At 45.5% G+C, this 25,652-nt stretch overlaps 1 protein-coding gene across 3 annotated transcripts; it reads left to right on the plus strand.

Annotated features, from left to right (window-relative positions):
• The first annotated feature begins 274 nt into the window (after positions 1–274).
• On the plus strand, positions 275–23,175 carry LOC120921990 (alpha-1-antitrypsin-like). 3 transcript variants are annotated; one of them, XM_040334516.1, is made up of 7 exons: positions 275–376; positions 3,896–4,575; positions 6,232–6,493; positions 13,634–13,760; positions 17,918–18,001; positions 19,166–19,249; positions 22,931–23,175. In XM_040334516.1, exons 2-7 carry the CDS (start codon positions 3,900–3,902, stop codon positions 23,117–23,119), a joined length of 1,422 nt encoding a protein of 473 aa, XP_040190450.1. In that variant the 5' UTR covers positions 275–376; positions 3,896–3,899; the 3' UTR covers positions 23,120–23,175. The 3 variants fall into 3 exon arrangements, with proteins under 3 accessions (XP_040190450.1, XP_040190452.1, XP_040190451.1); XM_040334518.1 differs by lacking the exon at positions 19,166–19,249; XM_040334517.1 differs by lacking the exon at positions 17,918–18,001.
• Positions 23,176–25,652: the final 2,477 nt, after the last annotated feature.

The raw sequence follows: 25,652 nt of genomic DNA on the forward strand, positions 1-25,652 counted from the left end.
GCAACAGGTGAATATGAACAACTTCTTCTGGACGATGAGATCTTTCTCACACACAATGATGGGATCACATGAATACTTCTCAGTTCTGTGGATCAGACGTATTGCCGTATTTTGGCGCACTCCATACACAGAGGGCAATCAAGGTAAAGGAGGATCTGTCAGATGTAATTATGATTATTCTTTATTATTTGGATTGGGTTTTGGAAATGTAAATATCAGGCATTGTTTCACAGTCTGGCGATGTGCCAACATTATTTTTTTCACCAGGAAGAAAAGTTCAGATAAAGACTCCGGGAAGATCTTCTGGTGTCCACATTTAGGATTTGTTTCTGGCTCTGCAGGCGTGAAGGATCTCTCCCTGTGGAAGGCTCTTCAGGTAGGTACTGGTATAGCCGGGACAAGGGGTGGGCAGGAGGGACGGCTGCCTGGGGCACTGTGGTATCATGTGAGGTGGAGGCCGCTGCAAGGAGATTGCGGGGGAGGGGATTTGCGTTAGAAGGGGGAAGATTTGTTCTAGGAGTGGAGATTTGGGAGAATTTGTGTTGGGAAGGGGGTGGGGTAAGATGATTTGTGCTACAAGGGGTATTTATAGGGTTTGTGCTAGAAGAGGTCATATGGAAGAAGGTGGAGAGAATTTGTGCTAGGAGGCAAAATTTAAGGGGTAGAGGATTTGTGCTAGAAAAGATGATTGGAGGAGGAGGGAATGGGGGGGGGGGGGAAAAACATCTGGGAGGGGGATTTCAGGAGGAGTATGAATTTGTACTGGGAGGAGGGGGAATTTATGCTTAGGGGGTAAACATGTAGATTAGTGCTAGACTTTTTTGGGGGAGGGGAATTTTGCTGACACATGATGCTCATACATATTTGGGGAGGAAGGGGGTGCAGTTTGGCATGGGGCTCTAAATGACCTTGTACTGGTACTGGGTACTAGACATGTGCATTCGTTTTCGTTAGAATGCATTTTCGTCCGAAAATCTGTTTTTTTCGTTATCGTTTTAACAAACGATAACGAAAGTGCAAGAAACGAAAACCGAAAGATGCGACATAAAAAATGCTTTATTTTCGTTTTCGTTGCGGTAAAAATTCGATATAGAGAGATTCGACATTATAGGGAAAAGATTCGACATCATAGAGAAAAGATTCGACATTATAGAGAAAAGATTCGACACTATAGAAATAATAGATTCGACATTACAGAGAATAGATTTCGATTTATGAGAAAATAGATTCGACATTATAGAGAATAGATTCAACATTATTACTAGTCATACAACATTAGAATTCTTGTAGGCGGAATATTCGAACGGAAATGTACGATTCGATGTAAAGATTCGACGTTGCGTCGAATATTCGTTTGACCATTCGACAGAAACCAAAAAGATTCGACGTTCCGGCGAATATTCTTTTGACCATTCGACAGAAACCAAGTATTATTGGATTTTCGGACGAAAGCTATTCCCCAACGAAAAACAAAATAAATCAAAACGATTTTCGGGAGTAACTAAATAAATGTATTTTCCAAACGAAAACGAAAAAACGAAACAAAATATTCCAGTCTGCACATGTCTACTGGGTACTGGTGAGTGGGGGGGGGGGGACATTTAACAAGGAATTGCTCTTTATTCCCCATCATTGAATATATAATTATTGTACGGTGTGAGTGAGACAATGGGGGGGGGGGGAGGATTTACTAAAGCTGAAGCACCTAGCATCTGGTGCAGATCTGCATACAAACCAATCAGCTTCCAGGTTTTATTATCAAAGCTTGACTGGACAAGCTGAAGCTAGAAGCCGATTGGCTCCAATGCAGAGCTGATGGAAGTGATAAAGTGCGGCGCTCAAAATGATGCTTTTGGTATGCTCAAAGGGTATGTGATTAATAATTAAATGAATGAATATATACAACCTCGGTGTTAACAAATGGATGAAACCAATACATTGGTTTAAATGCACACTATTAGGCAGATTCAGATAGACTTAGGCTGGCGTATCAGTAGATACGCCAGCCTAAGTCTGAATCTGCGCCGACGCAAATTTAAGCGTATTCTGGTAACCAGATACGCTTAAATTAGGCTCAGATACGAGCGGCGTAAGTGTCTTACACCGTCGTATCCTAAAGTCTAATTTTTAGGCTGGCCGCTAGGTGACGCTTCCATTGCGTTCGGCGTAGAATATGTAAATCACTAGATACGCCGATTCACGAACGTACGCCCAGCCGACGCTGTACAGATATGCCGTTTACGTAAGGCATTTTCAGGCGTATAGTTATTCCATCAAATAGCTGGACTAGTAATGTTAAGTATGGCCGTCGGTCGCCCGTCGAAATTTGAAAATTTTACGTCGTTTGCGTAAGTCGTCCGTGAATGGGGCTGGACGTAATTTACGTCCACGTTGAAACCAATAGGTCCTTGCGGCGTACTTTGCCGCAATGCACACTGGGATATGTACACGGACGGCACATGCGCCGTTCCTAAAAAATGTCAATCACGTCAGGTCAACCCATATTAACATAAAACACGCCCCCTCAGCCGAATTTGAATTAGGCCCTCTTACGCCCGCAGCATTTACGCTACGCCGCCGTAACTTAGCAGGCAAGTACTTTGTGAATCATGTACTTGCCTTGCTAACTTACGGCGGCGTAGTGTAAACGCCATACGCTACGCCGCCGCATAGTTAAGGCGGTCTATCTGAATCTAGCTATATATATTAAAAAAATATGAAAAAAAGTTATTAGTGTAAACACAATCAAAAACAAAATTGTGGTAATAAACACATGGACATGAGTCCAAGTATTCAGTATAGGTTGAAATACACAAAGTGACAATGTGTGAATCAATAACCATTAGCAGGGCCGCTGATAGGGGGGAACCACCAGCCCTCCTGTAGGGGGTCCCGGCACACAGAGGGGCCCAGACAGTAGGAGGGTTGGTGGAGAACAATGCCCTCCCTGGCCAGCCCCCGCTGAGCTTCTTCCTCTTCCCCCGAGAGGGGGTTGTGCTAGGAGGAGGGATTTGTGGGAATGTGTCCTAGGAGAGGGATTGAAGAAAGAAGATTTGTGCTGGAAGGGGAGATGCGGGTGATTGTGTATCAGGAGCCGATGAGGGAATTCGGTGCTAATAGGAGGGATGCGGCGAACAAATGCGGCGGCGTAACGTATCGTCGTTACGTTACACCGCCGCAAGTGCCCGATCCACAAAGCTGTTACCTGTAAGCTTGCGGCGGTGTAATGTAATTCCGCTCGGCGCAAGCCTGCCCAATTCAAATGGGGCGGGCACCATTTAAATTAGCCGCGCTCCCGAGCCGGACGTACTGCGCATGCTCCGTTTTGAAATTCCCGCCATGCTTTGCGCGAAGTGACATCATTTTTTAGAACGGCGACGTGCGTAACGTACATTCGTATTCCCGGACGTCTTACGCCAAAAAAAAAAAAAATGAAATTCGACCCGGGAACTACAGCCATACTTTAACATGGCTCGTCTAAAGTTAAGGCATGTTAAAGCAGGCTTAACTTTGCGACGGGAAAAAATTACTAGTGACGACGTAACGAACGCGAAAACCTTTGTGGATCGCCGTAAAATCTCATTTGCATACCCGACGCTGGAATACGACGCAAACTCCCCCCAGCGGCGGCCGAAGTATTGCATCCTAAGATCCGACGGTGTAAGTCAATTACACCTGTCGGATCTTAGGGCTATCTATGCGTAACTGATTCTATCAGCCGCATAGATACGACAAGAGATACGACGGCGTATCAGGAGATACACCATCGTATATCCTCTGTGAATCTGGCCCATCATTTTTTACAACCCGAAAAACGGTCGTGTGTACGCGGCATTAGTCATGAAAGAGTTAAGGTAGAAGATTACAATTAAAAAAATGTTCTATTTTTTTTAAGGAAAATGAGGGTCCTATTGTACCTCAGTTTCGGTGTGGCTCTGCTGTGTTTGGTGGTCTTTGCCGACCGCAAGGGGAAGAAACATGATCACAAAGATGACCATGAGAAGAAAGGAGATGACCATGACCCCGACCACCACCGTGACAACAAGCAACGTAGCCTTGCCGATAAAATTTTGTCCGTCGACAAAAGAAAAGTTGGCAATAAAAAATTAGCATTTGGCCTCTTCAGCAAGGTAGCCGCTGACCGTCCAAATGAGAACGTTGTCATTTCCCCAGTAAGTATATCTACATCATTGGCCTTCCCGTCCCTCGGTGCAGACGGCACAACCAAAGACCAGATCACGAAAGGCATTACCATGTCTGAGACTCCCAAAACAAAAATCAACCATGGCTTCCAAAACCTTCAGACAACGTTAAATGATGAGAACAGAGAGCTGCATCTCCATAGCGGAAATCGCCTTTTTGTGAGCCGAGCGCTGAAAATCAAAGAGAACTTTCTCAACAAAGCGAAAAACTTCGGGTCCGAAGTCTTCACTGTAAACCTTGAGGAAAATGAAGGAGCCAAGAAACAAATCAACGACTACGTTGAGAAGAACACCAACGGCAAGATCGTTGATGTGCTGAGCAATGCAGACAAGGACGCAGCTAACATTTTTGTTAACTTCATTTATGTCAGAGGTAAGTCAATAAGTTTATATCTGAAAATTAACCACTTCAGCTCTGGAAGGTTTTACCTCTTCGTGACCAGGCCATTTTTTTTGTGCTATTCAGCATTGCATTCCTTTAACCACTTAAGGACAGAAGGTGTTTTTCAGATTCGGTGTTTACAAGACTAAAACAGTTTTTTTTCCTAGAAAATTATTTAAAACCCCCAAACATTATATATTTTTTTTATAACACCCTAGAGCAGTGTTTCTCAACTCCAGTCCTCGGGGCGCACCAACAGGTCATGTTTTCAGGATTTCCCTCAGATCAAACTGCTGTGGTAATTACTAAGGCAGTGAAACTGATAAAATCACCTGTGCACAATAATGGAAAGCCTGAAAACAAGACCTGTTGGTGCGCCCCGAGGACTGGAGTTGAGAAACACTGCCCTAGAGAATAAAATGACGGTCATTGCAATACTTTTTGTCACACCGTATTTGCGCAGCGGTCTTACAAGCACACTTTTTTGGAAAAAATTCACTTTTTTTAATAAAAAAATAAGACAACAATAAATTTGGCCCAATTTTTTATATATTGTGAAAGATAATGTTACGCAGAGTAAAATGATACCCAACATGTCACGCTTACAAATTGCGCCCGCTCGTGGCATGGCGTCAAACTTTTACCCTTAAAAATCTCTGATAGGCGACGTTTAAAAAATTCTATAGGTTGCATTTTTTGAGCTACAGAGTAGGTCTAGGGCTAGCGTTATTGCTCTCGCTCTAACGATCGCGGCGATACCTCACTTGTGTGATTTGAACACCGTTTTCATATGCGGCGCTACTCGCGTATGCGTACGCTTCTGCGCACGAGCTCGACGGGACGGGGCGCTTTAAAAAACATTTTTTTTTATTTTCTTATTTATTTTTATTGATTTTAGAATTTTTTACACTGAAAAAAAAGAAAAAAAAGTATCACTTTTATTCCTATTACAAGGAATGTAAACATCCCTTGTAATAGAAAAAAGCATGACAGGTCCTCTTAAATATGAGATCTGGGGTCAAAAATACCTCAGATCTCATATTTAGACTTAAATGCAAAAAAAATAAATGAAAATGTTGTCATTTAAAAAAATGACAACAAAAAAATGTCTCTTTAATACGCTGGGCGGGACTGACGTTTTGACGCTTTAAATTATAGGTATTGGAATTTCCTTTCAAATTTGGCTGTTAGTGAATGTAACGAACACAAATTTATCACAAAGTTACGAATTAACCGAAATAACAAAATGGCGCATCGAAATTAATGGAACGTAACAAATTAATAATAATTAATAATAATTAAAACATTTTATTTTGTTATTTTGGATAATTCGTAACTTTGGATAAATTAGTAATAGTTATTATTATTATTAAATAGTTAATTATTATTTAGGATGTTCAAATTTTTTCAGTTTTTTTTTTTTTTCATTCTAATTTTCGGATTTACAAATTTTCCAATTTTACAAATTTTCAGAAAAATTCATTCAACAGGTTTTCGTTAATTTGAATATTTACAAATTAACGAATTTGTCGTACAACGAAAAAAACGAATTCGGAATGAATTAGATAAGTATAGATAAGTTTGGTATTTAAATACTAAAAAAAGTTTTAGAACCACTTTAACTTTTATTTGATCATTCATTCTTAGGGCAATGGGAAAAACCTTTTGATGAGAAATTTACCAAAGAAGAAGATTTTCTCGTGAATAAGGATCTTGCGGCGAAGGTGCCTTTCATGTCCCAGACTGGTTTTTACAAGGTAGCAGAATTGGATGAAGCCACCGTTGTATCTGTGCCTTACAAAGGGAACGCCTCCGCCTTATTCATCCTACCCAAAGAAGGCAAAATGAAGGAAGTAGAATCACGTCAAGAAGACATATTGACGAAATATAGAAGTCATTGTCACAGAGAGTAAGAGCACTTTTTCTATAAAATGATGCTTAGTAGACATCTTGTCTACCATTGACAATTGGCTATTGATTGGCATTTGTATTTTGATATTGCAATTGTCTAGGACAGTGGTCTCCAAACTGTGGCCCGGGGGGCGGGATGTGAACCTTTTGCTTGCCTTTAGCTGGCTCTTGGGGCACTATTTCACCAACTGGCACCAATGACGGGGCATCATTTACCCTACTGACACCATCACTGGGGCTCTTTTCTTCCATTGATACCAACAATGGGGCACTGTTTCTTCCATTAAATACAATTGTGTAGCACTGATGGCAATTTTCTACTCCCATTGACCACAGTCCAGTCCCACTAAAGCCTGCAGGACAGTAAAATGACCCTTTCCTAAGAAAGTTTGGCGAGTTTCACCCCTTCCCGTCCTCCTAGGAAATTCAAGCGCATATGAATAATATGATCAATCAAAGTGCAACTGGGTGCAGCGCAGTGGCGGATGGGGCTCAAAATTTTTGGGGGGCAAATTTTTTTTTAATTGCAGCCTCACTGTGCCCATCAAACGCAGCCACTGTGCCCATCAATTGTCACCACTGTGCCTATTAGAAGTGAACTTTTTAAATTTTCACCACTGTGCCATCAAATGCCGCCAGTTTGCCCCCTCAAATGCGTCAGACCCGTGCTTCCTGATTGGCGGAGAGGTGATTCAGTGTGAGAAAAGTGAATATTCATTCTCTATTCTAACACACCTATCAGGAAGCACGGGTCTCACACACATTTCCTGATTGGCCAAAAGGATTAGCATTCTAATTGACCTAGGAGGAGGAGGTAGTAGACACAGGGCAGAAGTCGCTGTGATGCAGGGAAGGAGAGCAGGGGAAGGGAAAGACGTCGCAAGTAAGGAAGCACTGCCCACCACAGAGGAGGAAAGAGAAGCCGCAGTGATGCCGAGGCGGAGAGCAGGGGACGGGGAAGTTTTTGGTCATTGGAAAGCACTGGCCGTCATAGATGGGGTAAGTGCCCGGGCTCCCAACTAACCGACTGGACCGGTGTGCGGGTTTTGCCCGATCGACATCCCCCCCAAAGAAATTACCACCAGATTACCACCAGTCGCCACTCTAGTGAATGCAGGAAAATTCCTGTTGCCTGGCTGTACAAGTAAAGGAGGACCCAAAAATCAAGGGGCCCTTACAGGGGTAGCGCTACACTGATATGATTAAATTTTTGAGCTTTGCTCATTTGAAGTCAGGAGTTCTTTTTGGCACAGATTTCTTGTCTGAGGAATACCTTTGGGGTGGTACTACTCAATGACATCATTGTAGATGGGGTGTAGTATACTTACAGTGGGTGTGTCTTCTCGATAAACTGAAGGTAATGGGTATATACAGTTGTATGCAAAAGTTTAGGAACCCCTGACAATTTCCATGATTGTCATTTATAAATATTTGGGTGTTTGGATCAGCAATTTCATTTTGATCTATCAAATAACTGAAGGACACAGTAATATTTCAGTAGTGAAATTAGGTTTATTGGATTAACAGAAAATGCGCAATATGCATCAAAATGAAATTAGACAGGTGCATAAATTTGGGCACCCAACAGAAAAATCACATCAATATTTAGTAGAGCCTCCTTTAGCAGAAATAACAACCTCTAGATGTTTCCTATAGCCTGTAATGAGTGTATGGATTCTGGATGAATGTATTTTGGACCATTCCTCCTTACAAAACATCTCCAGTTCAGTTGGGTTTGATGGTTGCCGAGGATGGACAGCCCGCTTCAAATCACCCCACAGATGATCAATGATATGCAGGTCTGGGGGCTGGGGTGGCCATTCCAGAACATTGTACTTGTCCCTCTGCATAAATGCCCGAGTAGATGTTGAGCAGTGTTTTGGGTCGTCGTCTTGTTGAAATATCCAGCCCCGGCGTAACTTCAACTTTGTGATTCCTCAACATTATTCTCAAGAATCTGCTGATATTGAGTGGAATCCATGCGACCCTCAACTTTAACCAGATTCCCAGTACCGGCAGTGGCCACACAGCCCCACAGCATGATGGAACCTCCACCAAATTGTACTGTGGGTAGCAAGTGTTTTTCTTGGAATGCCGCCATGCATAACGCTCCTTGTTATGACCAAATAACTCAATCTTTGTTTCATCAGTCCACAGCACCTTATTCCAAAATGAAGCTGGCTTGTCCAAATGTGCGTTTGCATACCTCAAGCGACTCTGTTTGTGAGCAGAAAAGGCTTCTTTCCCATCACTCTCCATACAGCTTCTCCCTGTGCAAAGTGCGTGGAATTGTTGAAGGACGCCCAGTGACACCATCGGCAACAAGTTGATGTTGTAGGTGCCAGGTGACAAATGCACCCCGTTGGAGACAGGGGTGTACCGCAAGGTAGTGAACCCAATAGCAGACTGCTGCAGATGGACAGGAAACGTGATCCCAAGATTCCCCAGGGCGCGGAGTCTAAGGTCCAGCAGGTGTTCACCAGAGCCTCTAGTGGTGAGGATGGCCTCGCTGCAACTGAACTGAGATCGCGGCCCCTGGAGTCCCCCAGGTCACGCTCTGTAGAGAGAGAGGGGAAGCAGCCACTCAGGACACAAGGGATAGTGATGGGTAAGCCGAGGTCAGGGCAACAGGCAGACGAGGGTAACCAAGGGACAGGTCAAAGGTCAGGGTAACCGGCAAACAGGAGTAGTCAGAGATGAGCCAAAATCGGTACACCGAAAGGTTAACGTAGCACACTGCAGACAGGAACACTGGCTTACAAACAAAGTTGAACAGCAAAGCAGACCTGCAGTGCACTTGTTAATATAGAGTTCCTGTGATGGCCTGGGGTGGAGCCATACAGGGAGGAGAGGTGATAAAAGGCAGCCAGAAAGAGAGTCAGGCCTCTAATGGACACATGGAGGAGAAGGTAAGCTGCCAGACATTATTGCATGTCCCCTCTCTCTTACAAGACCTCCCCCTTCCCCGCCTGGGCCCGGGTTTAGAAGGAAACTTCAGATGAAACTTTTTTAACAGACGAGGTGCAAAGACCTCAGATGCAGAGACCCAAGAACTTTCCAATGAACAAGGTACTGAGGAACGCCTCTACCGAGTCGGGAATCCAGAACTTGACTGACCTCGTATTCCTGATTATCCTCAGAGACCGGCGCCATGGTAGGGAGAGGACGAGAGAACTTATTGAGGACTAAAGGCTTCAGAAGGAACATGGAAGGAGTTAGCGATTTTGAGGCTTTTGGGAATCTGGAGTTTGAAAACAAACCAGATTCAGTTTAGAAGTTATAGTGTATGGACCAATGAATCTTGGAGCAAACTTTAGAGAAGGAACTCGGAGCTTGATGTTCCTGGTGGAGAGCCAGACTTTGTCCCCTGGCTGAAGAGAAGGCAGTTTAGGCCTGTGGCGGTCAGCAAAGCCTTTGAAATTGTCGGCAGCTGCCCAGAGGGAATCATGAACGTCACTCCAGATAGCATTGAAGGATTTCTGAGATGAAGCCAAAGCTGGGATATCCGGAGAACAGGTCATGGGAAGCGGAAGTTGAGGATGTCTTCCATAAACTTAGAAAAAGGGTGTTCTCTGCGAACTGGTATTTACATGATTGTTATGAGAAAATTCCGCCCACGGAAGTAGAGAGGACCAATCGTCATGATGAGCAGAGATAAGGTGCGAAGAAAAACCTCTAACTCCGGATTAACCCTCTCCGTCTGCCCATTGGATTGAGTTTGGTAAGAAGAGGAAAAATCCAAGGCAATATTGAGGGATTTGCAAAAGGCTCTCCAGAAGCGAGACGTAAATTGAACACCCCTGACGGAAACAATATGAGAAGGAACCCCATGGAGGCGGAATATTTCTCGAATAAAAATGGGAACCAAGGCAGAAGGAAGACCAGGAAGGGGAACAAAATGAGCCACCTTGGAGAACCGATCGACTACCACCCAAATGACCGTATTACCGTCAGACAGTGGGAGATCGGTGATAAAATCCATGGCAATATGAGCCCAGGGCTCCTTAGGAATGGGCAAGACCAGCAGGAGCTTGTGTGGAGGATTTAGACTGAGCACAGACATGACAAGCCTTGACATAGTCTTTGACCTCAGAGCGGAGATTAGGCCACCAGTAGTGACGACTGATGAGTAAGAAGGACCGGAGGAATCCAACATGGCCCGCCACCTTGGAATCATGTCCCCAACAAAGGATCTTAGCTCTTAGCTCAGTGTGGACAAAGGTCTTACCAGGAGGAATTTTTGAGTCCAGGGTGGTAGAATGGGCAACAATGCATGAGGTTGGGATGATCGGCTCAGGTTCAGGAGTGGACTCCTCATCCAAAGTGTCAAAGGACCTAGAGAGCGCATCAGCCCGACCATTGCAGGAACCAGGTTTGTACGTAATCGTGAAACTAAAATGGGAAAAGAAGAGACTCCACCTGGCCTGTCTGGGATTCAGACGTTTAGCATTCTGTAGGTACTGTAAATTCTTGTGATCGGTGAAGATCGTTATGGAGTGAGGGGAACCCTCCAAAAGATGACGCCACTCTTCTAGCACCAATTTGATTGCGAGAAGTTCCCAGTCGCCGATGGCATAATTTCTCTCTGCCTGGGATTTTTTTTGGAAAAGAACGCACATGGTTGACGTCTCTTCTCAAAGAGTTGAAGAAGCACCGCTCCCACCCTCACTGAGGGAAGCGTCCACTTCAATAAAGAATGCATCCCCAGGATTTGGTCTCCTCAAGAGAGGTCCAGAGACAAAGGCCTGTTTCAGATCGTGAAACGCAGAGACATCTTTGGGGGACCCTTCTTGGTCAAAGCGATAATAGGCACGGCAATGGAAGAGTAATTCCTGATGAACTGCCTATAATAATAATAATTTGTGAAGCCAAGAAAGCGCTGTGTGGCCTTGAGGCTAGCAGGAAGAGGCCAGTTGGTAATGGCTAAGACCTTCCCAGGATCCATACGAAGACCCAAACTTGAGACAAAGCATCCCAGAAATAGGACCTCAGAACATTCAAAGGAACATTTCTCCAGCTTGGCATAGAGATTTTTCTCTCTAAGGCGCTGGAGTACAGTGCGGACATGGTTTCTGTGGACAAGCAGATTTTCCGAAAAGATAAGAATGTCATCCAGATAGATGACAACAAACTGGTACAGCAGGTCCCTGAAGATTTCATTGACAAAGTTTTGAAACACGGCTGGGGCATTACACAACCCAAAAGGCATGACCAGGTATTCGCAATGGCCGTCTCGAGTGTTAAACGCAGTCTTCCATTCATCACCTTCTCGTATTCGAATGAGGTTGTACACCCCTCTGAGATCCAACTTGGTGAAAATGGAGGCACCCTTCATCCTATCAAATAGCTCAGATATTAAGGGTAAGGGGTATCGATTTTTAATAGTAACAGCGTTTAAACCTCGATAATCAATGCAGGGTCTCAAGGTACCATCCTTCTTGGCAACAAAAAAGAACCCTGCTCCTGCAGGCGATGAGGATTTCCGGATGAAACCTCTCTCAAGATTCTCTGCGACATACTCAGACATGGCCTGGGTCTCTGGGATGGACAAATGGTAGGTACGACCCCTGGGTAGAGTTGCTCCGGGAACAAGGTCAATGGCACAGTCAAAAGACCTGTGGGGAGGAAGCACCTCAGCTGATTTCTTACAGAACACATCCCGGTAATCGCTGTATGCAGTGGGAAGATCAGAAGATACCGATGTGGTAGCAAACGGAAGTCTCTCCTTGGGGGTCACCTTGGAAAGACATGACGAGAAACATGAGGCACTCCAAGCCAGAATCTGCCAGAGACCCAGTCCACATGGGGAGAGTGGAGCTGTAGCCAAGGAAGGCCCAATACAATGGGGGTAGAGCCTTTGGGCAGGCTTTGAGCAGCAGTTGTCGGCAGGAGAGGAGAGAAGCCGGCAGGGCTGTGGGGGAAAGGGGCACACGGGGGAGCCCAGGAAGCAGATGGAAGGGGCACATGTGTTAGAACCAATCCCACTGCAGTGAAGCCGGAGGGAGAAAGAAGCTGGCAACACTGCAGGGGGGACAGGGGTCAAGTCCTGGGGAAAAAGTGTGGGAACTCCCACCCAAGATCCACTCCCCCACCAAAAAAAAAAAATGATACGCTCATATGCATAATTACTAAACCGCATGTTTTTTTTCCCGATACACTGTACCTTAGTATCTCTTTATGTTATTTACAGAATCAAGTTCTTTCTAAATCCCACGATTACTCGCGGCAGACCTCCGCAATGTCTCCTGGGAACAATGACAAAAGCTCCCAGGAGACATTGCGGCATCGAGGAAGTGACGGAACACCCGCACACTACCGGATGAATCCATATACAGGAAGCGGCCAGTAACATAAAGGATTACTAAGGTTTGCCTGCCCCTGACAGTGACTCGAGCTGGGCATCGCCGCTTAGTGAAGGATTGGCTCGGGTGGCTCGGCTGCTCTAGTACTGCAAAGGGAACTGAGTTCCTGCTGTGAAAAAAAAATGCAGGAACTCCGTTCCCACGCGTTCCCACAGGACTTGAGCCCTGAGGGGGGAGGCAAAAGAGGATTTTTGTCTGCAATAAGACAGTACAGCTGGCCCTCCTGCTCAGCTTGGGCTGCCCTTCTGAACTGATGGGGCCGGCCCCACAAAGAGGGCTGGTTGTGCTGCCTTATCAGTGGCCCTGACTGTCACTGTAATAATGAAACTGGCTGGGAGGGAGTTAACATCTAGGGGTTAAACATGTGCCTAACTATGTGTAATATGTGCTGCTTTTACTAAAAAATCTATTAGCTTTGTATCCCTATCCTAGATGATCCCCTCCATACAACAGAGGGCTTTGGGCTGTGAATGGACACAGCCGTTCCGCAGGTCCGGAACCTGAAAACAGACGGCGACATATGGGTATGTCGCTTTGCCTGTGTGGGCCGCCCAGCATAAGGCCTAATATTGTGTTATTTTTATGTACACCTCTGAAAATGGGGTCTTTTTCTTTTTCTTTTGGTGTATTTTGAGGTTTTTTTTGTTTTTAGACCTCAGTGTCTTGATTGTGTATTTATCTATGTGGTTTGAGTTGCCTCTTTTTATCCCAAAGACTTTTGTTGCATCTATCGGTATTGGACCATATAAATGTCATCATTTTCTTTTCTTTTGTAGATCCATACAACTTTCCATTCCTAAATTTTCTATTGATTCAACTATAGACCCGGAGAAGCCTTTACACAAGCTTGGCATTAAAACCGCCTTCACCGACGCCGCTGACTACTCAGGAAAAGTGGAAAAAGTAAGTTTGCTTTTATCTTCAGTTATTTGGTTCATTTGTGACATGTAAATATATATATATATATATATATATATATATATATATGGTGAAAGTGTGAGGCCCTACCACTGTGATAATGGCTGGAAAAACGACCCGGGTTTACGCGTATGCAGAGTGCGAGACTCCAGCGTATTGATTTGAGTGGAGAAAACTGTTTTTACAGCTCTCTCTGGATTTTGGTATTCCTGGATTGGGCTCCGTAGTTTGGGGATTTCAACGTGCTTTGGGAGGGAAGAAATCTCCAACCGAGTGTCCAAACCTTAATAACTACAAGCAGTGTGTGTGTCCAGATATACACAGCTGCTATAATGAAGGACTGGGAATAAGTCAGGGTTCCAGCCAGGAGGGAGTTGTGCTCCCATATGAAGACATGTGTGTGATCTTGTTTGGAGACAGAGGTGATCTACTCAAGATGACACTCCATGTTGGAGAGATTCCATACCAGGGGCAGACTGACCATTGGGGCTCTCGGGCACTGCCCGAGGGCCCCATGCCACTAGGGGGCCCCATCAGGGTTGCCAGGCTCAATAAAACCAGGGACAGTATGTAAAAATCTGTGTTTTTTTTTACATCTGTCCCTGATATGTCTGAAACCGACATGCTTTTGATGTGAAAATCCAGAGATTTTAACTGCCCTGCCTATGCAATACCTCCTGGCATGGTGGCCATCTGTAAGCCCGGGGGCCCCATAGTCTTATATTGCCCGGGGGCCCCATGAGTTGTCAGTCCGCCCCTGTTTCATACCCATTGGATTGAGAGAGATGGGGCAGCAAAGAGAGTCAGGGAGACTGAGAGAGTCTGGGAGACTAACAGAGCAAGTAGGAGAGGGTCCAAGTGACTGGAGGAGTGAGAGAGCCTGGGTGTCAGGAGAACCCCTACCTGGAGGCAAGAGTGGGCCCGTGCAGCTAGGTACTGTAGAAAAGGCTGAGTGAGCTGAGAGAGCCAAGTGGCTTTATATTTTTTCTGTTGCTTTTTTTTCTGTGTGAAACCAAAACCCCTGCTTTGGAATCTTAGGACGGAAATTACATATTGTTTAATAAAAATCAGGTAGCGGAGGAAACCATTCCCCCTTCCGAGTGGCAAAACCCCTGCTTTGGAATCTTAGGACGGAAATTACATATTGTTTAATAAAAATCAGGTAGCGGAGGAAACCATTCCCCCTTCCGAGTGGCAGATCTAGAGTCTGGGAGTGGAGGAAGCTGGCCTCCCTACCCAAAAGTTAGCCAGTGTGGATGATGTGGCATCCCCAGCAGAAGCAGTGGCATCAGGGCAGAGTGCTACCACCCTCTGCCCAGCACCGGCAACAACTTTGGAGTTCGAGGCAGGTGGGGCAGGTGGCCCCTCTCCCCAGTGACAAGCTGATATAGTAAACCTCTTACTCCCAACTGAAGTGCTTGCAATACGGTCAGGCCCCAGAATGGTAAAGACCACCCAGCTGAAGCACTGGCAACATGGCAGAGTTCCGCTGGCCTCTGCCTAGCACCTCATGTGTCTTCATGGCTCCAGTGAGCCAGGGCAGTCGGCCCCTTTACCCAGCAGCAGACCGAGCCCAGGAAAGGTAAAGAATGCCCAGCTGAAGCAAAGGCAGACGAACAGAGATTTCATAACCTCTGTTCCACACCTACTGATGACAAATTAATCCCTGCAGTTAAGAATGGAAATTATGTGGACTGAATATGTGAGTTCACTTTGCCCGACTAAAGCTTGTCCAGACCAGGTGGAGGTCTGGGACCTTGTTAGTCAATTTTGGATGGGGGAGAAATGTGACAGACCTAGCCAGGAATAGGGGCTTTTGGAGGTGAATGTAGTGTGGCCTCTTGCCTACAGACTATGGGCCCTGGCTTTTAAGGGAACACTCTTTGGGAGGTGTGTGACCGAGGGTCTCTTGGAGTGGTCTTGTTTCTGATTCAAGTCCATATATCCCCAAAATACACAGGCTCTGAGAATCTAGGTCCGGGATCCATACTTAGGGCCTAGATGCCCCATTACAAGCAATGACTACTTTAGATTGTAATACTCAGAGCAGATATTAATATTATCAACACAAAGCAACCTGATTCTTGAGGTCTCCTGTTATAAACTGTTGTATCACACCAATGAGGCACATCATTTCCCCATGATGTGCCTCATTGGTGTGCATTCCCATTGTTCGATTGTTTTTGTCTTTCTAATCATCTCTTGTAGACGAGATTAATCTTGTGATCACTTTAACTTGTTATGGAACTATTGTGAGATGTTTGTGTTTATAATTCTGATAATGTGTAATGTACTTTATGAGCTCGGTGCCAGACAATCTGACCTGGAGTGGGTTATCCGATTAATCACAACATTGTTTGAGTGGGCACTGAGCCACCTAGGTGGATAGTCGTTTAATAAGCTTAAAGTTTATAGTGTATTGTGATAGATTATTCTAAAATTCCTATTTTCAAATTAGGCTAATTATTTTTATTATTAGAATCACTGAAATGTTTTCTCTTTCCTATATTCCTTATACTGTTTATTTGTTTGTATACGCATTATGCATATGTATGTATGTATGGGTATGTGTTGCAATGCAGATATTATGTTTTAAAGAAAGTTATGAACTCAGCATTGAAAATATGAAGAAACAGATATTATGTTGTAAAAGTTACCATTTGAAATGGAGATACAAAGGACTATTATTAAGAGCAGATGTCATCCCCCCCCCCCCACTCTTCGCTCTCACTCCCAAACCACCCCTTCCTCCTAAATTCCTCAGTTGTAACAGGAGAGCCGTCCCTCTCCCTCCTTCTCACTCGGATCTCCGTGTGACTCTTGGAAGGAAACTTGCAGAGATGAATGAACTTTATATGCCTGTATCTGAACAGTGCACAAAAGACTTACACGCGGATGATGTGGGCAGCATGCCCAAACATGGACTTTCATTTCTTGTCCCTTGCTCCTAGACAGTCCCTACCATTGTCTGAAATCAAGATGGCTCCTGGACTTTAGGAAGATGTGCCATGTGCTACAGACATCACAGGGAGGGGGAGGGTAACTGGGAGTAAAATGTATAATGTGAACCAATCAGCATGCATATGTTTTGTGATGTCATTTTACCAATAAAAAGAACTGGGCTCCTGTTGGGCTGAGAAGCTGGAAGAGGTGAGATGTGAATCTTTGTCTGGTCCACATATTTCACCTTATTAATTTGAATCAAATGGCAGAATGGGTAATCCTGAGATTGTATCAGGGCCTCATCCTCATCAGTATGTTGGCTGTTGGTTAGCTATGTTAATTATATTCATGTTTACAGTTTGCAATGTCATGCTGATATCATCAAGAGGGGAATGTCCTCCTGTGGGGTCTGCTTGGAATGGTTTGGGGAGGTCAGGAGGCACTGTTTGGCAGAAAGAAGTACCTAATCGGGGTGCCAAGTGGATCTGTCACACTAATCATCAACAAGACAACATGTAGGTTGAAATACAATCATTAAATCAAAGATAATTAGCAATTTAGGAGGAATGAAACTGGGTGAGCACTGAGGACAGTTTAATGTAAGAGAAAAATCCCACCCAATGGCAAAGCAACAGAGACAGTGTGGTCCTATTGCATCAAGAACATGCAGAAATTTCAAGGAGGCTAGATGTTTCCAGATGTGCTGCCTTGTGGTCTTTTTGTAGAAGCACAAAGAATCGGGCAATGTAGATGACCAAAAAGCAGTGGTCGGCCAAAGAAACTTGGTACAGCAGGTAAGACACCTCATGATGCTGACATCTGCAATTTGCAATTGGGAGATACCCAATGGTACCATCAGTTCAGACCTAACAGTCCGGAGAATCTGGTCAGATGTGGCCTTTATGGAAGACCCAATTTGGACATTTTCACTTAGGGGTGTAGTCACTTATGTTGCCAGCGGTTTAGACATTAATGGCTGTGGGTTGAGTTATTTTTGATGGGACAGCAAATTTACACTGTTATACAAGCTGTACACTACTCACTACGCAACATTGTAGCAAAGTGTCATTCCTTGAGGGGTGTACTTACTTTTGTGAGATACTGTATGTACTGCATTTTTTTTCCACAAAAATCTACTTGAAGAAAAAAATGTAATTGACATATAAACTAGATGTTCATTTGGTGTTTCTCCTCTGCAGGTTCATCACAGAGTTCAGATAACTGTAGATGAGGAGGGGACAGAGGCTGCTGGGACTGCGGTGTTGAAGGACATTCCTACCGAGGTGAATAATAACCGTCCATTCCTATTCATTGTATAGAAGCAGAAAAGCACAAGTCTTCTCTTTGTGGGTGGAGCTGCAAACCCGCTGAAATAATTCTCTGCACAGGTGGCGGTTAGGGATGAGCTTCGAATTCGAGTCAAACATCGGCTGTTCAAACCGTTCGCCGAATTTCGAACATTATGGGCCGTTCGCGCCACATTCAAGTGGTGCGTCACGCCCCATAATTCACTTCGGCATCGCAGTGCATTGCTGGCTGATGATTGGCCAAGCATGCACTATGACCCGCATGCTTTGACCAATCACAGAGTGGTAAGAACGGAGAGCCATGATTGGCCAAAGCCAGGGTGGCTTTGGGCAATTATGTCTCAGGGGGTTTAGTACACGCCCCACGCTATATAATGCCGCCTGCATGGCAGCCTTGTGTAGTGTGTTGCGGCAGTGGAGAGAGAGAGAGAGAGAGAGACGGTGTAATTTTATTTGAGTTAGATAGAGCAGACAGGTGAGCCAGTTAGCTGCAGTTACAGTGTGTAGAGGATATATATGCATCCCAGGTGTTGTGTGTATATATATATATATATATATATATATATATACTGTATTCAGTTTAGCTAGATCTGTTCCTGGTATTCTCTTCATAATATACTGACAGGCAGGCAGTATACTGGTTGCTGCAGTATTTACAGTTAGTGTACTGTGTCCTCTGCACAGTGTACACCTAATGCCACGTACACACGATCATTTTATGGGCACAGTAGCTGCGTTTGATGGCACAGTGGCAGCGATTTATGGGCACAGTGGCAGCATTTGATGGCACAGTGGCTGCCTTTGATGGCACAGTGGCTGCCTTTGATTGCACAGTGGCTGTGTTTGATGGGCACAGTGCAATTTTTTTTTTTTTCAGTTTGTTTGCGCCCCACGCCAAAAAAAAAATTGAGCAACAGCCGCCACTGGTACGCTCACTACTTTACATTGTAGCAAAGTGTCATTTCTTCAGTGTTGTCACATGAAAAGATACAAGAAAAGATTTACAAAAATGCGAGGGGTGTACTCACTTTTGTGAGATACTGTATGCACTGCATTTTTTTTTCTCACAAAAATACACTTGAAGAAAAACACGTAATTGACATATAAACTAGATGTTCATTTGGTGTTTCTCCTCTGCAGGTTCATCACAGAGTTAAGATAACTGTAGATGAGGAGGGGACAGCGGCGGCTGGGACTGCGGTGTTGAAGGACATTCCTACCGAGGTAATTAATAACCGTCCATTCCTATTCATTGTATAGAAGCCGAAAACCACAAGTCTTCTCTTTGTGGGTGGAGCTGAAATAATTCTCTGCGCATCTCATTACTGAGGGACGCGGAGTAGGCCGAGGCTCGGGCTACCTATAAGAAATAAACACTTGACCCCTCCTTCCCTTCCGAGATTGACCAGGCGGCACATTTCTTGGAGACCAATGTCCATAGCGGCCTTTTTATTACAAAAACAATTCAAACACAACAATCAACATAAACAATCGTAATGCATAATAATACAGTCAACGCAGAACCAATAAACAAAACCTCAGCTTAGTCCTACCCGGTTCTTTGAAGGCCGATTTATTCTAGACCAGCCGGTTGTATCTGTCACCTAATAAAAGCCCCCATGCAGCCGCAACGTATACGGGCTCAGGGACAATCAACACTTCCTACCAGATACCAACTCAAAACCACCCATAGGAAGGGGCACCCATACTTCCAGATGGGCCCAACCCCCCTAATTCTCCAGTATTTTATCCAGCACCACCTTCAAAGACCAAATAGACCCCCCCACTGCTGCTTTGACTAAGAATAGATGAACCCATAAAATTGAGCCCACCCAAAGTGCCCCCCAGCACATATACTCTTACCCCCCCCCCAGAATAATCTTATTTAATCCCCTCCCCCTTCCCGATCACTCTGTCCCCCTCCTCTGTCCATCTACAATATAATACAGTACAGACCTTAGCTTTGGCATGCACAGCGGTGTCCCTCCTCCGGTCTGTGTACATGTAAATAGCCGAGGAGGGGGAGGCGGCATTAGCTTTGGTCCACTCTGCTGTGTGGGACAGCGGGGACAGCAGGCCAGGGCCAACCCAGACAGTTGATGAGGGATGCGGGTGCTGCTGCGATGTTAGCGGTGCCCCTGCCGATGGGTGTCACCTCTCTAACAAGTATGAGCTTGGTGCAGTCCGCATCCCCCGCACCATCCTAGTGACACCACTGCTCAGGGAAAGTTCTGAGGGAGGAGTTTCTATTGCCCCCTTGTGACGTTGCCAACCCAGCATGCACCAGTCCGAGATGTTAGAAGGGGCGGTGCCACCAGGTGATGTGGCCAGGTGGCCCCACCCTTTGCCTATATAAGAACTGTGAAACGGCAGAGCGCTTTTTATTTTTTCAGGTGTGGCGTGATTGATGATGGATTTATTCCGGGGGACACATTTTTTTTCTAAATAAAGGAATTGTCAAAGTTTTTATTTGTCAAATGTTTTTATTACTTTTTAAACACTTTTTTGGTAAATGGGTATTCACATAGGGAGGGGCGGAATCTGGGGGCCCCCTTGTTAAAGAAGTAGGGTTGTCCCGATACCACTTTTTTAGGACCGAGTACAAGTACCGATACTTTTTTTCAAGTAGTCGCCGATACCGAATACCGATACTTTTTTTAAATGTGTCCCCAAATGCAGCCATGTCCCCCCCATATGCAGCCATGTCCCCCACATATGCAGCCATGTCCCTCTAGCCATGTCCCTCACATATGCAGCCATGTCCCTCTAGCCATGTCCCTCACATATGCAGCCATGTCCCTCTAGCCATGTCCCTCACATATGCAGCCATGTCCCTCACATATGCAGCCATGTCCCTCTAGCCATGTCCCTCACATATGCAGCCATGTCCCTCACATATGCAGCAATGTCCCTCACATATGCAGCCATGTCCCTCCTAGCCATGTCCCTCACATATGCAGCCATGTCCCTCTAGCCATGTCCCTCACATATGCAGCCATGTCCCTCACATATGCAGCCATGTCCCTCTAGCCATGTCCCTCACATATGCAGCCATGTCCCTCCTAGCCATGTCCCTCACATATGCAGCAATGTCCCTCTAGCCATGTCCCTCACATATGCAGCCATGTCCCTCTAGCCATGTCCCTCACATATGCAGCCATGTCCCTCTAGCCATGTCCCTCACATATGCAGCAATGTCCCTCTAGCCATGTCCCTAACATATGCAGCAATGTCCCTCTAGCCACGTCCCTCACATATGCAGCCATGTCCCTCTAGCCATGTCCCTCACATATGCAGCCATGTCCCTCACATATGCAGCAATGTCCCTCTAGCCATGTCCCTCACATATGCAGCCATGTCCCTCTAGCCATGTCCCTCACATATGCAGCAATGTCCCTCTAGCCATGTCCCTCACATATGCAGCAATGTCCCTCTAGCCATGTCCCTCACATATGCAGCAATGTCCCTCTAGCCGTGTCCCTCGATGCGGCGGCAGCGGCGGGGGGGGAAGGGGGGGGGAAGTATTCTATTTAGGTATCGGGGGTATTTGCGCGAGTACGAGTACTCCCGCAAATACTCGGTATCGGTCCCGATACCGATACTGGTATCGGTATCTGGACAACCCTATAAAGAAGGATTCCAGATTCTGATAAGCCCCTCGCCCGCAGACCCCCACAGCCACTGACCACAGCTGCGCCATTGAGGCCCTTGTCCCCATCAAAATGGGAGCCCCCCTGCCCCAAACATCCACCCCGCATGTTGAGGGCATGTGGCCTGGTATGGTTCACTCGTCCCCCCCCTTTTCTTGACCTGTCAGGTTGCATGCTCGGATAAGGGTCTAGTATGGATGATGGGGGGGACCCCACGCCGTTTTTATTTTTAATTGTTAAAAAACAATTCCCCACGCTGTTTTTTTCAATAGTCGGCAATTGCAACCGCAAGTTATTTTTTATTTAGAAATTAAATTTTTGCTGCAGTATGTTCTATACATCCTACAGATGTGCCACTTTACAGGCAGACTAAGGGGACCCCCCAGGCACTATATTTAAGGGAAGTTTTCATTTTTATTGTTTGCATTGATACATGTTCCCCAGGGCTGCACCCCCCATACCCCTTTTATGGCCAATAACTTGCATATATATAAGCAGGGCCGTCTTAATAGCATCTTGGGCCCCTGGGCAAAGTAATGCTCTGGGGCCCCTACAATGATGACAGTGCAGGTAAACAGACATCAAGTAGGTAGGAGGCAGATTGCCTCCCCTTTGCATCTATCACTCTCAGTGCCATCATGGGGCCCCCAATTTCGGGGCAGTGTGGGCTCAAGGACCAGCTGCTTTGGGGAAAGTGCAGGGCCCCCCCCATGCAGCTGGGGCCCCTGGGCAGTGCCCAGGTGTGCCCTCTCATTAAGACAGCCCTGTATATAAGCCTTATGCACCTCCACTCCAAACTCGCTCATCCATGTCTTTATGGACCTTGCACTGGTGGGCAATCATGTTGGAACAGGAAGGGGCCGTCCCCAAACTCCTCCCACAAAGTTGGTAGCATAAAATTGTCCAAAATGTCTTGGTATGCTGATGCCTTAAGAGTTCCCTTCACTGGAACTAAGGGGCCAAACTCAACCCATGAAAAACAAACCCTCCACCATAATCCCCCCTCCACCAAATGATTTGGACAAGGTCCATAAAGACATGGATGAGCGAGTTTGAGGTGGAGAAACTTGACTGGCCTGCACAGAGTCCTGACCTCAACCTGATAGAACAGAAGCACAGGCAGAACGGTGATCTATGACAAAGGAAGGGGGGGGTGTAAATATTGCAGATATATACTGAATATGTTTTTTATGACAAAGTTTGTCTTGACATATAAACAACGGGACATTATTGTGATGTTGTTCCTCCTCTGCAGGCTCAGCGCAAAGCCAAGATAAATGTGGATGAGAAGAAGACGGAGGCTACTGAGGTCGATTTATTGGAGGCCGTTCCAATGAAACCTCCTCCCCCGATTGCTTTAAATCGTCCGTTCTTACTTAGTATTTTTGATGAGAAAAATAAAAATATTCTCTTCAGGGGTAAAGTTGTAAACCCCGAGAAATAATAATTCTCAGCACACGTCATTGTTGTGCCTTCAATAAAGATTATTCTTCATTCTAACGCTTCCTGACTCCTTTATGTGCGATATTTTCTGCACGCTCTTTAGGGCCACTTTGTATTTTTTACATTATAGCCGTGAAAACCGTCAGTAGAATGTACACATAGTGCCGGCCGCGCACTAGAAGAATTTTGTTCTTGAATCTTTTTGCGATTCGGCACTGCGTTGCTTTAACTGACAATTGCGCGGTCGTGCGACGTGGTACCCAAAGAAAATTGACGTCAATTTTTCCCACAAATAGAGCTTTCTTTTGGCGGTATTTGATCACCTCTGCGGTTTTTATTTTTTGCGCTATAAACAAAGAAATAGGAGCGACAATTTTGAAAAAAACACAATTAGCTGGATTCAGGTACATTGCTGCATCTTTGCGGCGGCGTAGCGTATCGTATTTACACTACGCCGCCGTAAGTTAGCTAGGCAAGTGCTGTATTCACAAAGTACTTGCCTGCTAAGTTACGGCGGCATAGCGTAAATGTGGCCGGCGTAAGCACGCCTAATTCAAATTAGGCTGAGGGGGCGTGTTTTATGTTAATGGGGGGTGACCTGACGGGATTGACGTGATGCGCTGTCCGTGTACATATCCCAGTGTGCATTGCGGCAAAGTACGCGGCAAGGACGTATTGGTTTCGACGTGGGCATAATTGACGTCCAGCCCCATTCACGGACGACTTACGCAAACAACGTAAAATTTTCAAATTTCGACTTGGGAACGACGGCCATACTTAACATTGGCTACGCCACCTAGGGGGCATGTTTATTTGTAGGCGGCGTATCTCTTACGGAAACGGCGTATCTTTACTGCGATGGGTGCACGTACGTTCGTGAATAGGCGTATCTAGTGATTTACATATTCTACGCCAAACTCAATGGAAGCGCCACCTAGCGGCCAGCCTAAATATTGCACCCTAAGATACGACGGCGCAGGCCGTCGTATCTTAGATAGGTTTAAGTGTATCTCTGTTTGAGCATACACTTAAACTTAGGACGGCGCAGATTCCGAGTTAGGTCGGCGTATCTACTGATACGCCGGCCTAACTCTTTGTGAATCTAGCTATATATCTTTTATTTTTTGCTATAATAAATATCCCCAATTTAAAAAAAAAAGTAAAATTCTTCCTCAGTTTAGGCCGATATGTATTCTTCTACATATTTTTGGTAGCGTATATGTTGATTGGTTTGCGCAAAAGTTATAGCATCTACAAAATAGGGAATACATTCATGGTATTTTTTTTACTAGTAATGGCAGCGATCTGCGATTTTTGTCGGGACTGCGACATTATGGCGGACACATCGGACAATTTTGGACACATTTTTGGGACCATTGGCATTTATACAGCAAATAGTGCTATAAAAATGCACTGATTACTGTGTAAATGTCACTGGTAGGGAAGGGATTAACACTAGAGGGCGATCAAGGGGTTAACTGTGTTCCATATGTGTTCTAACTGTGGTGGGAGGGGATTGACCTAGAGGATATGACAAATCGTGGTTCCCAGCTCGTAGGAACTCACGATCTCTCTCTCCTCACAGAACTCGGATGTGTGTATTTACACACACGTCCCCGTGCTGCCTCTCATGCCCGTGATCGCTCGTGGCCAGCGGTCATCGCGACCACCGGTCACGAGCATCGGCACCCCCGTAGTGCAGTGGTGCGCGTGCCCGCTATCCCGATTAAAGCGTATATTGGTTGGTTTGCGCAAAAGTTATCACGTCTACTATGGGATATTAGCAGGACTGCGACATTGCGGTGGACAAATCGGACACCTAACTGACACTATTTTGGGAACCATGTGACATTATTAAAGTAATCAGTGCTAAATAATAGGCACTGTCACTGTACTAATGACACTGGAAGGGAAGGGGTTAACATCAGGGGTATTTAAAGAGTTAAGTGTGTGCCTAGGGGGTGCTTGCTAACTGTGTGGGGGAGGTGATCTGACTGGATGAAGACAGAGATCAGTGTTTCTGCTTAGCAGGAACACAAGATCTCTATCTTATCCCCTGTCAGAACGGGGATCTGCCTTGTTTACATAGGCAGACTATCCATTGACGTTTTTCTTGAACGGCTCATGCGCCGTCCGTGGAAATCTCCCAGTGTGCATTGCTCCTAATACGCCGCAAGGACGTATTAGTTTTGACGTGAACATAAATGACGTCCATCCCCATTCACGGACGAGTTACGCCAATGACGTAAAATTTTCAAATTTCGACGAGGGAACGACGGCCATACTTAACATTGGTACGCCGCACTTACGCCACCATATAGCAGGGGTAACTTTACGCCGGGAAAAGCCTAACGTAAACGGCGTAACTTACTGCGTCGGCCGGGCGTACGTTCGCGAATTCGCGTATCTAGCTGATTTACATATTTTGACGCGTAAATCAGCGTACACGCCCCTAGCGGTCAGCGGAAATATGCAGTTACGATCTGACAGCGTAAGAGACTTACACCTGTCGGATGTAAGGGAAATCTATGCGT

The sequence above is a fragment of the Rana temporaria genome, assembly GCF_905171775.1.
Source record: "Rana temporaria chromosome 13 unlocalized genomic scaffold, aRanTem1.1 chr13a, whole genome shotgun sequence".
NCBI lineage: Eukaryota > Metazoa > Chordata > Amphibia > Anura > Ranidae > Rana > Rana temporaria.